This window comes from Dreissena polymorpha, chromosome 15 (assembly GCF_020536995.1).
Source record: "Dreissena polymorpha isolate Duluth1 chromosome 15, UMN_Dpol_1.0, whole genome shotgun sequence".
NCBI classification, from domain to species: domain Eukaryota; kingdom Metazoa; phylum Mollusca; class Bivalvia; order Myida; family Dreissenidae; genus Dreissena; species Dreissena polymorpha.
The window spans coordinates 47,839,022-47,852,271 of record NC_068369.1 but is presented as its reverse complement, the minus strand read 5'-3'; the positions used below and the strand labels follow the sequence as shown (position 1 = coordinate 47,852,271).

At 35.4% G+C, this 13,250-nt stretch overlaps 1 protein-coding gene across 1 annotated transcript in view; it reads right to left on the bottom strand.

Moving 5' to 3' along the window:
- LOC127860228 (glycerol-3-phosphate dehydrogenase [NAD(+)], cytoplasmic-like) overlaps window positions 1-12,721 on the bottom strand; it is a 33,323-nt gene extending 20,602 nt beyond the window's left edge. Inside the window, exons 1-4 of the mRNA XM_052398159.1 lie at window positions 12,346-12,721; window positions 9,639-9,819; window positions 6,027-6,167; window positions 1,044-1,185 (exon numbers count right to left, since the gene is read on the bottom strand). Of these exons, the coding sequence (XP_052254119.1) occupies window positions 1,044-1,185; window positions 6,027-6,167; window positions 9,639-9,819; window positions 12,346-12,386 (505 nt within the window). The 5' untranslated portion in view covers window positions 12,387-12,721. The remainder of the gene's footprint in view (window positions 1-1,043; window positions 1,186-6,026; window positions 6,168-9,638; window positions 9,820-12,345) is intronic.
- Between the last annotated feature and the right edge of the window lie 529 nt (window positions 12,722-13,250).

Below are 13,250 nucleotides of genomic sequence, written 5' to 3'. Positions count from 1 at the left end.
GTTAGCATGTAAATAATTCGTCAGGATTTTTTTTTTTTCGTATTCGTACTGAAACATTTAACACACACAAAGTTATTTTTATTTATCAAGCATGTGTAGCATATAATAAACGATAACACACTTACACAGCCATAGTTTATACAATGAAATATAATACACGATAAATACAAAACATAAACAGGTAATCATTTTAAATAACTTTAATTTGATAATTATTCCGCTTGCACTTGCCTTATTGAAATTAGCGCACCGAAGCGCTCTGATAGGGAATACATGTAATAAACACAGGCTGGCGAGTTTTCACACCTTGACATTACACAACAGATTAACACCAATCAGCTGTCGATTGTCCTTTAACCTCTAATCGATTAAAATCAGTTAAACGGACGGATAAAACAATCAAGCTGTGATCGACGGCTTCTTTGAATTTTCTGATAATACATGAAGTTGCATAACATGGATTTGAATCAGAAATGGAAGGTTGGAGAAAAAACGGGATCCAAGGACCCCCCGCTATCTTCAATATTGCAAAATTTATGGCAAATGTTTAAGTTTGATGCAAACAAACAAACAAACAAACAAACAGACAGGGCAAAAACAATATGTCCCCCAGTATAGACTGTGGGATATAAAAAAGGGGCATGATTCTGTTTAATGGAAAGTCAGAGTTATGGGAATTTGTCTGTGAACTCATACAATGATCCCCCACAGATGTGTGACGTCTAAATTGAACACTTGTGGTAGAAACATTGATATGGAGCTGTTGAACAACCCTTTACCACTTAGATCCGTATTTTCACGCATTTGTTGTCCCATAGAAAGTTATATTTAACTTAAGACCATTCTTACTAGATTCAAGTTTTTAAGACTGTATCTCAAAACCTAAGATACTGATGAGCAGCAAACAGCATAAAACCTGAACAGACTGCGAGTTACTCGCAGGCTGTACTGGTTTTATGCCGTTTGCACATACCATTTCCACCTTGGCTCTGAGTGGAAAATCCTTTTTTATGTTCATCTTAAAGAGGGCCCGGACCTGTTACCTAATGTGGATTCACAGAACTGCTCTTCCGCCACCTCCTGCGCCAGATTGGCGCCACTGAGCACACAGCAGTCGATCTTCAGCCAGTCCTCAATCAGCTTAGAGATCATCAAAATGTTCCCCTCCGCGTCTTTGTCAAACCCCTGTGAAAAACAAGGGGTCCCCGTATTCACCATCCAATTCTTTGACTAAAGTTTTTACATAAAGAATATACTTTATACGGTAATGTACTAAAATTACTTTAAAGTGAAGTCTAGAACTGCAGTTAACTCTTATAACTATATAATTTTTCGTTAAGAACAATCTGTTATTGATACAAAACCTATTTATAGGCTGTATATGCAAACTCTGAGCTATTTTACAAAACAAACAAATTAATTGAGTTGATTAACCCCAGCCAAAAAATATGTGTTTATTGATGGGTTCAGAAGTTACAGAAAAGGTTATTTGAAAGGTTGCTCCATTTCTCACTTAGTAGTACCTTTGATGATTTTGCAGCAGACAATAAAATAATAATGAAAATGTTGAAATTGTGTACCTTATCTGAGATATAGCCCTGAAAAGTTACATAATACGATCAGAACAAAAGACAATAACTCTTCTTTAAGAAAATGTAGGGTTATGGTTCTTGTGCATGGAATTTCCCCTTATTGATGTCTATACACCAGTGAAATTTCATCTTGAACGTTGTACAGTATCTGAGATAAAGCCCTTCAAAGTTTGTGACAAATGGACTGACAGACAGAAGGACGGACTAAAAATTCATAAAACTATATCCCTCCGCCTTTGGCAGTGGATAAAAAACAGGGCCAGTACATGTAAAGCTTCTTAGGCATCTAGGGGAAATCTGAACTTAATAAAGACTACAGGTAAAATACATTTTTATAAATGAAAAATTCAATATGTTCTACTTATGTAAGGCTACAATATTAATCATATTACATGTAGCAATATGTACATGTTTAAGACAGTTAATGTTCAAAGGTCTAAAAACATTGAAGATTTACCGGGTACTTAAAATTTACCATGAGTAACTTTCAGAATATGGGTCAAAACAGGCCTTCCCACAAGATTTTGTTAAGGTACAAGGACTAAGAATATCAGTTGTCAATGGGTTCATTGTATATGTATATATTGTAAGTGTCACATACATGTATTAATTTCAACATGACTTCAGAGCTAAGACAAGCAAGTGTTTTTGTTAATTAAAGCACAAGTGTAACACTGCATTGGAAATTCAGACAACAGTGGAAGCCATTTAAGGCCCCTAGGGAGAGACCTGTAAAAGATAACATGGTCATGTCCCAGGGGTCCGGGTTTGCCGGTCAGAGCGGGAGAGGCCTTTACTAGAGAAGATAGACACTTTAGCACACAAACCCGTTACTTTTATGAGTGATTGATATAATACTAATACATACATGTATATGCTAATTTCATCTTGGAAAACTGGGCTTAATGGATTTTTGTTTTAAAACTTTGTTTAAACGAAGAATTCTCTAGAAGCTGAAAGCGTTGTCCCTGATTAACATGTGCCCACTAAACAGGCTTATCTGGGATAACATTTTTCCCACATGGATTAAGCCCAGTTCTCCCAGTATAGGGCTCAAATAGTTATGATAGTGGGTATTGATTTAATTGTTTCTTTACAGTTACCCATAATAGTTTTGGGGGTTAGTGATTTAAAACAGAAACATGCTTCATAGTTTCAATAATGTATAGACAGCGATATTTTTTTGTCCAATTGGGAAAAGTACCGGTACCAGCCCAATTGTGACAAATGTGCACGAAAACCCCTGAAATTGGGAAAATTTGCGTTGTGATGTTTTCATATTGGGAAATAGGTGTATTTGATTTTTTGCTCCCAAATACTTAAAAATTGATAACTAAAGGTTTTCAAGTTGTCAATATTATATTTATTAGGTTCAAGCCATAAAGGTGCATATATAAACTAACTAAATGTTACATTTTATAAAAAAACATTTATTTTTTTGGGGGGAAGATTTGAATTGGGATTTTGTTTAAAGGCTCTATAAAGGTGAAGATACCTAATTATTTACACATTTTTAAATATTTTTTTCATATTTTATTTATAAAGGTTCTCAAAAAACAATATATATATGCTATTGGACATAATAATAAAAAAAATGAGCAATACGACTTGTTTTGAGCTCAAAATAAAGTGTCCTCCAAGTCAATTGTGTTTACAAACAATTAGTTTATTTACATTGCTGTTTACTCGCGAAAGAGAAAGCGAAAGTGACTCAGGTCTCCAAAAATATAACGATGACTATTTATGTTTTCCGGTATCACTCACAAAGTAGGTCTTTTCTAAATGGTTAAAACGTTTGTAGTGATCTAATAAGTTACTTTCTGCTGGTAAAAAGTTGTTAAAATAGAATTAAAATTGAATTTTCTTTCGGCTATTTTTGGCATATGTCAACGCTCTGAGGCTACACACCATGTTAGTTGCAAAAATGTAAACATTTCTTCCAATTATGAAACGGGTTTATCTTCCATAATTCTTGACAACGTTGTACCTAAGCTGTGTTATAAGCAGTTTTTAGGCAAGAGTAACTGAAATCCGGTAAAAAATAGACCAGTTGATATGCATAATAATTGGATTTGTGACCTTTATAGAGCCTTTAAAGAAAATGGGAAATTTGTATTTTTGTTCTTATTAGAAATGTACTGTTTTCCAGTACTTTACAAAGAAGGAAAAATATTGCTGATAGAGATTTTTTACAACGTTATTATACACGTTATTATACAAACATTGATAAAATGAGCTTGTGAGCTTCTATTTCAAATGAGCCGTGTTCTGTGACAAAGAGTGCAGTCTGCACAGGCTTATCACGGATTACACTTTCTTTCTAAACTAGATTTTTGCAAAGAAGAAACTTTCTTTAAATGAATTTTTTTTTTTTAAGTGAAGAAAAAAATCGTCTCTGATTAGCCATTTAAGCACATGCATTAAACCCCCTTTTCACAGAGCACGGCACAAATATATTTTCCTTATTGTTACAGAGGTCATTCGATTCTTTGAACTTGCCTCATCAGACTCGAGGTCTTGTATCCTTTGAAATGTTATGGGAACACTGCCATTTTAATACGATTTTTTTTATGAGTTTCAGTGTTTTAAGCAAGGGTTGATTAAACACCCCTCAACTTCATAGGGGGATACTATTCAGCTATATATGTACTGCTGTCACTTTGATATACCACAGTACAAAGTTCCTCATTGCAAATAGAGAGTATTCTATAAGTGGTTTTTCCCCCAATTACAGCTCCGTGTCAGGCAGAAGAAATTGCACTGAGCGAAAAATGATACACAGGAGTAGATCAGGCCATTGCACTTGGATTTTGTATTTAACTGCTTTTGTTCCATTGTGTGCATGTGGAACACACAAATCATTAGCTAGCCAAAATAATAAACAGAAAATAACCCTAAACTGCTTGCTAGGATTTGACTGGATTAACAGCTTAGTGATAGATTCGTGTATGACAAATTTGACCAACTGTTTCGCCTGTCAGTTCACGTCCTCATTCACAGATTGCAGGTAATCATGAGCTCTAGGGATGATTAACCAGACATTTCCAGTTTTGAAACTGCCCATTAAACTGGTTTGAACCCCCTATGGTTTGCATTAACCGTTCCAGCACAGTGACCACAGTTTCAACTATTTTTATGTTTAAAGTTGTGTTGGATGAATTGTCCTGTATAACATGCAGGCTATGAGTCACTTGTCTCCAATAAGATTCTCTCATTATAATGCAGCTAGCCAAAATTTCTAGAAAGAAGTTTAAATCTGTTTTAACATTAACAGGCTTAAGTTGATTATTTCATTAGAAATGCTTCACTGTTCTCAAGTTTTGATATTGTTACTTCTGCAAACTTAATTGAATTTGACAAAAGAGAGGCTAGGCCAATTTTATTAAGACACAATTAAGAATATAAGAAATATTCTCGCAATCAGGGCCAGGAGTATTATAAATTATGTGTCAAAGCAAAAAAACAGTATTAAGGTTTAGAACCTAGCTGAATGGTACATAATTGGCTATTAACAAAATTAGCAAATTGAGGACCTCTATACAACATCACACACCAAATAATTAACACTCACCCTTGCAGTTTTTTTTTAAAGTTTTTATTTAAGTTGTAATTTGTATAAAAATTGGGGCTCTGGTGACCTTAATATGAAGCTGACTGAAACGATCAACTTTGAAAGAGCGTAACCCAAGGATCGTTCCTCATGAATTTCATTTAAACTTGTCGAGCAGTTCAGGAAAGGCTTTCAAGTGTTGTTTTTCATCATTTTGGCAATGGGGCCGGGTCCACATGGATTGGGAAAAATCACGGTGTTTTGACCGAAATTGGGAAAGCAGTGTTTTTGTTTTTTTTGCTAAAAAATGCTTTTTAAATGAGAATAAGTGTTTTAAATATTACATTTAATGACGTGCAACTTGTAGAGCTGGAAGGGAGATAAACTAAATGTTGAGATCATAACAAATTATATAATAAAATGTTTTTTGGAAACATTTATTGGGAATTTTTAGGTACCATTTGGGAAAAATATATACTTTTTTTTCAATTGGGAATTAGGCCAATTGTTTTAGAAAAAAACAACAACACTGGTGTTGTTTGACAAAAAGGGGTCTAAACAACTCTCCCTAAAAATATCATCGTCTAATTAAAGGATTTATGACTGAGACAATTCTCTGCAACATTATGGCCCTTTGTCTGTTTTTCCAACATAGAATATATCATGGCCTGTAGTTTGTGTTTCCTATTCCTCTTTAATCACTGGGATGATTTTGCGAAAACTTTCACAGACTAATTATATCAATGAGTAGATGATAACAAATAAGGAAATTTTACTGTGGCAATTTTTGGAAGAATTATTGCCCTTTGATTTTTTCACCATGGAATATGTCAATTTTTTTAATTTTTTCAATTCCTTCCGAACTACTGTTTTTTACAGTTTACCTTGATTAAAGACACAGCCAGTGCCGTGTCCTTGACGTGTTCCTGCATGGCCTTGCAGGTGCCTCTTACAAACTGATGGGGCAACACAAAGATGAGAATGTCCGCAGTCTTACTGGCCTCAGCCAGGTCTGGCATTGCTACCTGAAATAGAATGACCAGGTCTGGCATTGCTACCTGAAATAGTATGACCAGGTCTGGCATTGCGACCTGATATAGTATGACCAGGTCTGGCATTGCTACCTAAAACAAGGGCTGTTTGTAAAACATGCATGCCCCCCATATGGGCTGTTAGTTGTGGTGGCAGCCATTGTGTTAATACGTTTTTTGGCACTGTGACCTTGACCTTTGACCTAGTGACCTGAAAATCTTAAGGGGTCATCTGCGAGTCATGATCAATGTACCTATGAAGTTTCATGATCCTAGGCATAAGCGTTCTTGAGTTATCATCCGGAAACCATTTTACTATTTCGGGTCACCGTGACCTTGACCTTTGACCTAGTGACCTGAAAATAAATAGGGGTCATCTGCAAGTCATGATCAATGTATCTATGAAGTTTCATGATCCTAAGCATAAGCGTTCTTAAGTTATCGTCCGGAAACCATTTAACTTTTTCGGGTCACCGTGACCTTGACCTTTGACCTAGTGACCTGAAAATCAATAGGGGTTATCTGCAAGTCATGATCAATGTACCTATGAAGTTTCATGATCCTAGGCATAAGCGTTCTTGAGTTATCATCCGGAAACCATTTTACTATTTCGGGTCACCGTGACCTTGACCTTTGACCTAGTGACCTCAAAATCAATAGGGGTCATCTGCGAGTCATGATCAATGTACCTATGAAGTTTTATGATCCTAGGCCAAAGCGATTCTTGAATTATCATCCAGAAACCATCTGGTGGACGGACAGACATACGGACTGACATGAGCAAAACAATAAACCCCCTCTTCTTCGAAGGGGGGCATTATTGTATGACCAAGTCTGGCGTTGCTACCTGAAATAGTATGACCAGGTCTGGAATTGCTACCTGAAATAGTATGACCAGTTCTGGCATGGCTACCTGACATTGTATGACGAGGTCTGGCATTTTACCTCAAATAGTGTGACCAGGTCTGGCATGTCTACCTGAAAATGTATGACCAGGTCTGGCATTGCTACCTGAAATAGTATGACCAGGTCTAGCATTTCTTCCCGAAATAGTATTACCAGGTCTGGCACAGCTACCTGAAATAGTATGACCAGGTCTGGCATTGCTACTTGTAATAGACTAGTATGACCAGGTCTGGCATTGCTACCTGAAATAGTAGGACCAGGTCTGGCATGGCTACCTGAAATAGTATGACCAGGTATGGCATGGCTACCTGAAATAGTATGACCAGGTAAACTTGGCATTGCTACCTGAAATAGTATGACCAGGTCTGGCATTACTGGTCAGAAAATACATATTTTAACATTAGTTTTTTTTCACTCGTCCTGTAGGACGAGAGCTTTAGGGAAATTCACTCGTCCGCTCGTATTGACGAGTGAAATCTTGAAAGGACGAGTGAATTTTTGTCCCCTGTACCTGAACAAGGGCTGTTTGTAAAACATGCATGCGCCCCTATATGGGCTATAAGTTGTAGTAGCAACCATTGTGTGAATAAGTTTTTTGTCACTGTGAATGGTGGTGGTGGTTGGTGGTGGTGGTGGTGGGTGGTGGGTGGTGGTGGTGGTGGGGGTGGTGGTGGTAGCAGAAGAAATAGTAGTAGTAGTAGTAGTAGTAGTAGTAGTAGTAGTAGTAGTAGTAGTAGTAGTAGTAGTAGTAGTAGAAGTAGTAGTAGTAGTAGTAGTACAGGTTTTTTTTTGGCCCGATTTTATAGCCAAAATTCTGCTATGTTCCCAATCCCAAAAAGTATACTTTTTTTCTCAAAGCAATAAATTTAAACTTATTGCATTTGTTTCCCCTGTAGTGTATTACCTCCCCTGCCCTGCTTATATTTTTATTAATCAACAAAATTAAACATTAACACAATATTTAATATACAAAATATACAAAAAATCTCATATTCTGATAATATTTTTACTGATCCACTGTATTTTACTAAAAGGATGATGTTTCATTGGACTGATAATTATAGATTTAGGATTACAGACCAGTTGCTTCAGTAATATTGTTCAGAGTGTGCCCTGTTGGCCGCGTATGCATTCTTGAATTATCATTCAAAAACCATTTTACTATTTCGAGTCACTGTGACCTTGACCTTTGACCTAGTGACCTCAAAATCAATAGGGGTTATCTGCGAGTCATGATCAATGTACCTATGAAGTTTCATGATCCTAGGCACAAACTTTCTTGAGTTATCGTATGACAACCACCTGGTGGACGGACGGACGGACCGACCGACCGACATGAGCAAAGCAATATACCCCCTCTTCTTCGAAGGGGGGCATAAATAGTATGACCAGGTCTGGCATTGCTACCTGAAATAGTATGACCAGGTAAACTTGGCATTGCTACCTGAAATAACATGACCAGGTAAACTTGACATTGCTACCTGAAATAGTATGACCAGGTCTGGCATCGCTACCTGAAATATTATGACCAGGTTTGGCATGGCTACCTGAAATAGTATGACCAGGTAAACTTGGCATTGCTACCTGAAATAGTAGGACCAGGTCTGGCATAGCTACCTGAAATAGTATGACCAGGTCTGGAATCGCTATCTGAAATAGTATGACCAGGTTTGGCATGGCTACCTGAAATAGTATGACCAGGTAAACTTGGCATTGCTACCTGAAATAGTAGGACCAGGTCTGGCATTGCTACCTGAAATAGTATGAGCCTTTCTCTTAGAATACTAGGCTAATGCCTTAGCATACAAGTATCAAATGTTACTTAAATATATAAGCCTTGTTTTTGGAAATCAGGCTTGATGCATATTGCGGAAACTGAAAGTGTCTTCCCCAGATTAGCTTGTGCAGTCCTTACAGGCTAATCTGGGAGGACACTTTCGGCCTAGACAGTATTTTAATTGAGAAGATACTTCATTTAAAAAATTGATTTTCACGTTTAAGCAGGAAATGCTGTTCCTGATTCCCCTGTGCAAACTGCACAGACTTATCTTGGACCATATTTATGCACCTGAATTAAGCCCCCTTTTCCCAGATGCCATAAATATAGCTATCCCCTGACGCTTGTCTTGAACCTAGGGCTCTTTTAATGGTAAGAAATTTGATTTTTTGATTTTTCCATGCAAGATTAAATGATCTCATTAACAAAAAATGCATTTCTAATCTGATTTTGACTTAAATCTATGGGTACACCTGTGATAAAATCGTTTTTTATGCACAATCAGGTGTGTTGAAATAAAAGAGTTAATATTAATTTTCAAATGGACATTTAACTTCAAAGCAAATTCAGCAGAGTTGATATGGATCTACATATTTTCGGTCCTAAACCTATTCCAAAAACTGCAAAAAAAATTATTGTGATATACTGTTGCATATACTGTTGCATACCACATTTTTTGGTAGATGGAAGCCTGCAATGTACATACCACATTGACTGGTAGTTTTTAGCCTGTATTGAGCAAACCACACTTACTGGTAGTTTTAAGCCTGTATTGTACATACCACATTTTCTGGTAGTTTGAAACCTGGAAGATATTTGACGTTCTCGTGCATCTCATTGACCACTTCTGTCAGTTTTCTTCCCTCGTACTTTTCTTCATACATATACATGTTCACTCTGCTGTGGAAAGTGTCTGGATTATCCAGGATATTGGTCCCAACAATCCGAGCAATTGCAGAGCCCCTGAAAATAATTTAAAGTGATCCAGGGGTTTAGTAAGGATTTTACATCCATCTGCCCAAACAGCAAGTTGCTGTAGTGAAATTAGGTAACTTCCAACAGGCTTGCTGTTGGGCTAGCTCTTCAGCGACACATTTTTTTCACATTAATGGCGAAGAGGGAAAAAAGCGAAAATGGTTCTGATCTTGTATAATAGTTTCATGCGGTTGCAATACATTCAGTAGCGGGCATGTCCGGGCCTTGAAACATTAAGACTAAGAGGAACAGGAGTGTAGTGAAATAACTTCATAAGGTCACTTCCAGCCGACTTGCTGTGGGGCTTGCTCTTAAGTGACATGGTTAGAGTGTCTGACTACAAGATCTTCCTGATTGCTCGGAGGTTTTATAAGTACATGAGCGACCCAGAGGTCAATAGCTGGGAGTTGGATTATTGCAACGGTGTCCAGTCATTACACCCCCTGGACGTTACACCCCTGGTCATTACACCCTCTAAGCCTGGACATTACACCCACCAAGATATTGATTAGATTAGAAAGGTGTAATCAACTTATGAACCACTAATTGGATTTGTTATGTAAGATGACACTGATGAGATTAATGGTTGCTCAAATTATTTAATTGAGCAGCCATCATTTAAAACATTAATTTTTATTTCACCAGAATGACTGTAACAATATGCATCTAAATAATAAATACTTTTTTTCAAGAATATACAGACAGAAAAAACTTGAAGAAATAAAAATAAAGATAAATAAAATAAATATTTAGAATAAAAAAAACACAATCTTAATTCATATACATTTATTTTTATTTCACCATAATGTAATAATATACATCTAAATCATAAATAATAACGACAGAAAAAACTTTGAAAACAAAGTAAAATAATGATAAATACAATAATTATTTAGAATAAACAAAACACAATCTTAATTCATATACATTTATTTTTATTTCACCATAATGTTATAATATGCATCTAAATCATAAATACTTTTTACAGACAGAAATAACTTTGAAAATAAAATACAAATTATGATTGATTAAAAAAAAACTAAAATAATATTGCCAAGAAATCCCATTATTAATTTTTAAGCAAGTATTAATAAAGTAGAAATATCCTATATCTGTTGGTTTCAGTGAGTTTGTTAGATATTGAAATAGAAGTAACATATTGTCACTGTATGATATATAAAATTTTACTGCAGACTTCAAAGTTCATTAATTACAATATCATTAAACTTTAAAGTCAGAATTGATAATGAGGGATCATTGAAGAAATACTGTTTTATATTGAAACACAATTAACAGGAATCTGTCACTTTCTGTAGCATTCAAAGCATGTTTTCACAGTTTATGGGAGGGCCCTAATTGGCACTAGTCTGTGTATCTTTTATGGCCCCTAATAAACAGTTAGAGGGTCTTTGTCTGGCCCTAATGTGGCCCAAATAGGTCCAATGTTTATCTAAGTGGCCCAGTGTTACTGTTAGTTTTACAAACTGTGTTTCATAAATGATGACACAAAACTGTGTCAATGATTTAAAACACTAAATTGGGGCATGAGTCTTAATGCAACATAACATCAACTTATTATTTGAATGATAACAAAAATATATATAACATGTATAATCCCTCATGTCTCTACCCATTTCCCTTTTCCTGCATAAATACCATTCTGTTACATAACATATCATATTTTTGGAAAATAATATTTTTGTTAATAAAATGTAAATCATAAGACCATAAAATTGAATTTCATTTATGTAAAAATAAGAAAGTATTATTAGGATTCCAAACTTTCCACATGATGTAGTTGGTTAATATGTAACAAATAGTTTCTAATTATTAATAATTAATGGATATGTTTTTATAGAGACTAATAATTATATAAGTTATATAAACAGATAAAACACAGATACCAAGTTGTACCCAGTATTGTCTATAAGACCATTAAATTGAATTTCATTTATGTAAAAATAAGAAAGTATTATTAGGATTCCAAACTTTCCACATGATGTAGTTGGTTAATATGTAACAAATAGTTTCTTAATTATTAATAGGTCCAATGTTTATCTAAGTGGCCCAGTGTTACTGTTAGTTTTACAAACTGTGTTTCATAAATGATGACACCAAAAAATTGAACACACATTAAAGCAGAAACATCATTAATCAAGTGAAATGTGCCCCATGGTAGGTGTGATCACACCTTAGTAACCTAATCAATTATGTTTACATCTTGGTGGGTGTAATGTCCAGGCTTAGAGGGTGTAATGACTAGGGGTGTAACGTCCAGGGGGTGTAACGACTGGAAATCATTGCAACTAGTCTGACTGCCAGCCTGTCAACCCAACTTCAACAAGTCAATTAAGTGTTCTATTCCCAGTAACATGGTGAATTAATGTGCAGAAGCTTAACCAATAAAATTAATTAATATAAAATGCAGTTAATCAGACAAGTATAGATAATTGTCTTAAACTTTAAGTAAATCTTAAGATTTTTTTGTATTATAAAAAGATGTCTTTCACTTACCAATTTCCTGATCCAACGATACACACAGTCTTCTTTGACATTTCTAAAGTGGAAAATAAATATTAAGCTAAGTTGCAAAGCTGACTCAGTTTAGTTAGGTTGTAACTGCAATAACTAGCTACTCAAAGCTAGTTTTGCACAGGTTTCAAGTCGTTAAAAGGTCTAGACTCCACAAGTTACAGAGCTATTCGTAAATTACGAATAATGCCACAATTTAACAAGTTCATCACTTCATGTGTTATTTCAGTGCTTTTCAACACACACGTGAACGTTATAGCAAACTCATTTCGACTTTTAACCAAAAAGTCAAGGTCACAGGCATTATTTCTGCACGACGGTTCAATATCCCACCAGAGTTGTCGTGAATGTACAATCGGGACACCTCGGACAATTCCGCCATATCGGCGATCGTCTCTCGGGTGTATTTGGTGGAAGGATATGTCTAACGCCTCTAGGCGGAAGATATTACACTGAAAATATAGTTCGGGTTACAAACCATTAAATTTGCACTAAATTAACTGATAATATAGATATAGAAGGACCAATATCTCTGAGGAGTAATATAATAGAATATTTGTTTCTGTTATTGTTAAACATTAGTTGTCATTACACACAAAATATTCAAATGTTAATTAAATGTTTAGAAAGCTTATTAGTTGTTTCTTGAAGTGTAAACAACACCATTATTCAAACTTAAAGAACCAGTATTTCCTAAATTGCATTAATTATCGGTACAACATTGCGGATGTTCTGAAGGGCGACAAACTTTGAGATTTAATCCATATGTTTAGGTTCTATACCATAAACAATCGTACAACACTGTACAGTGGTACAGGGAAAACTCTTCGGTGTAATATAAGAAATAGTAAAATCCACTTAGATCCCCCCCCAAAAAAAACAACATT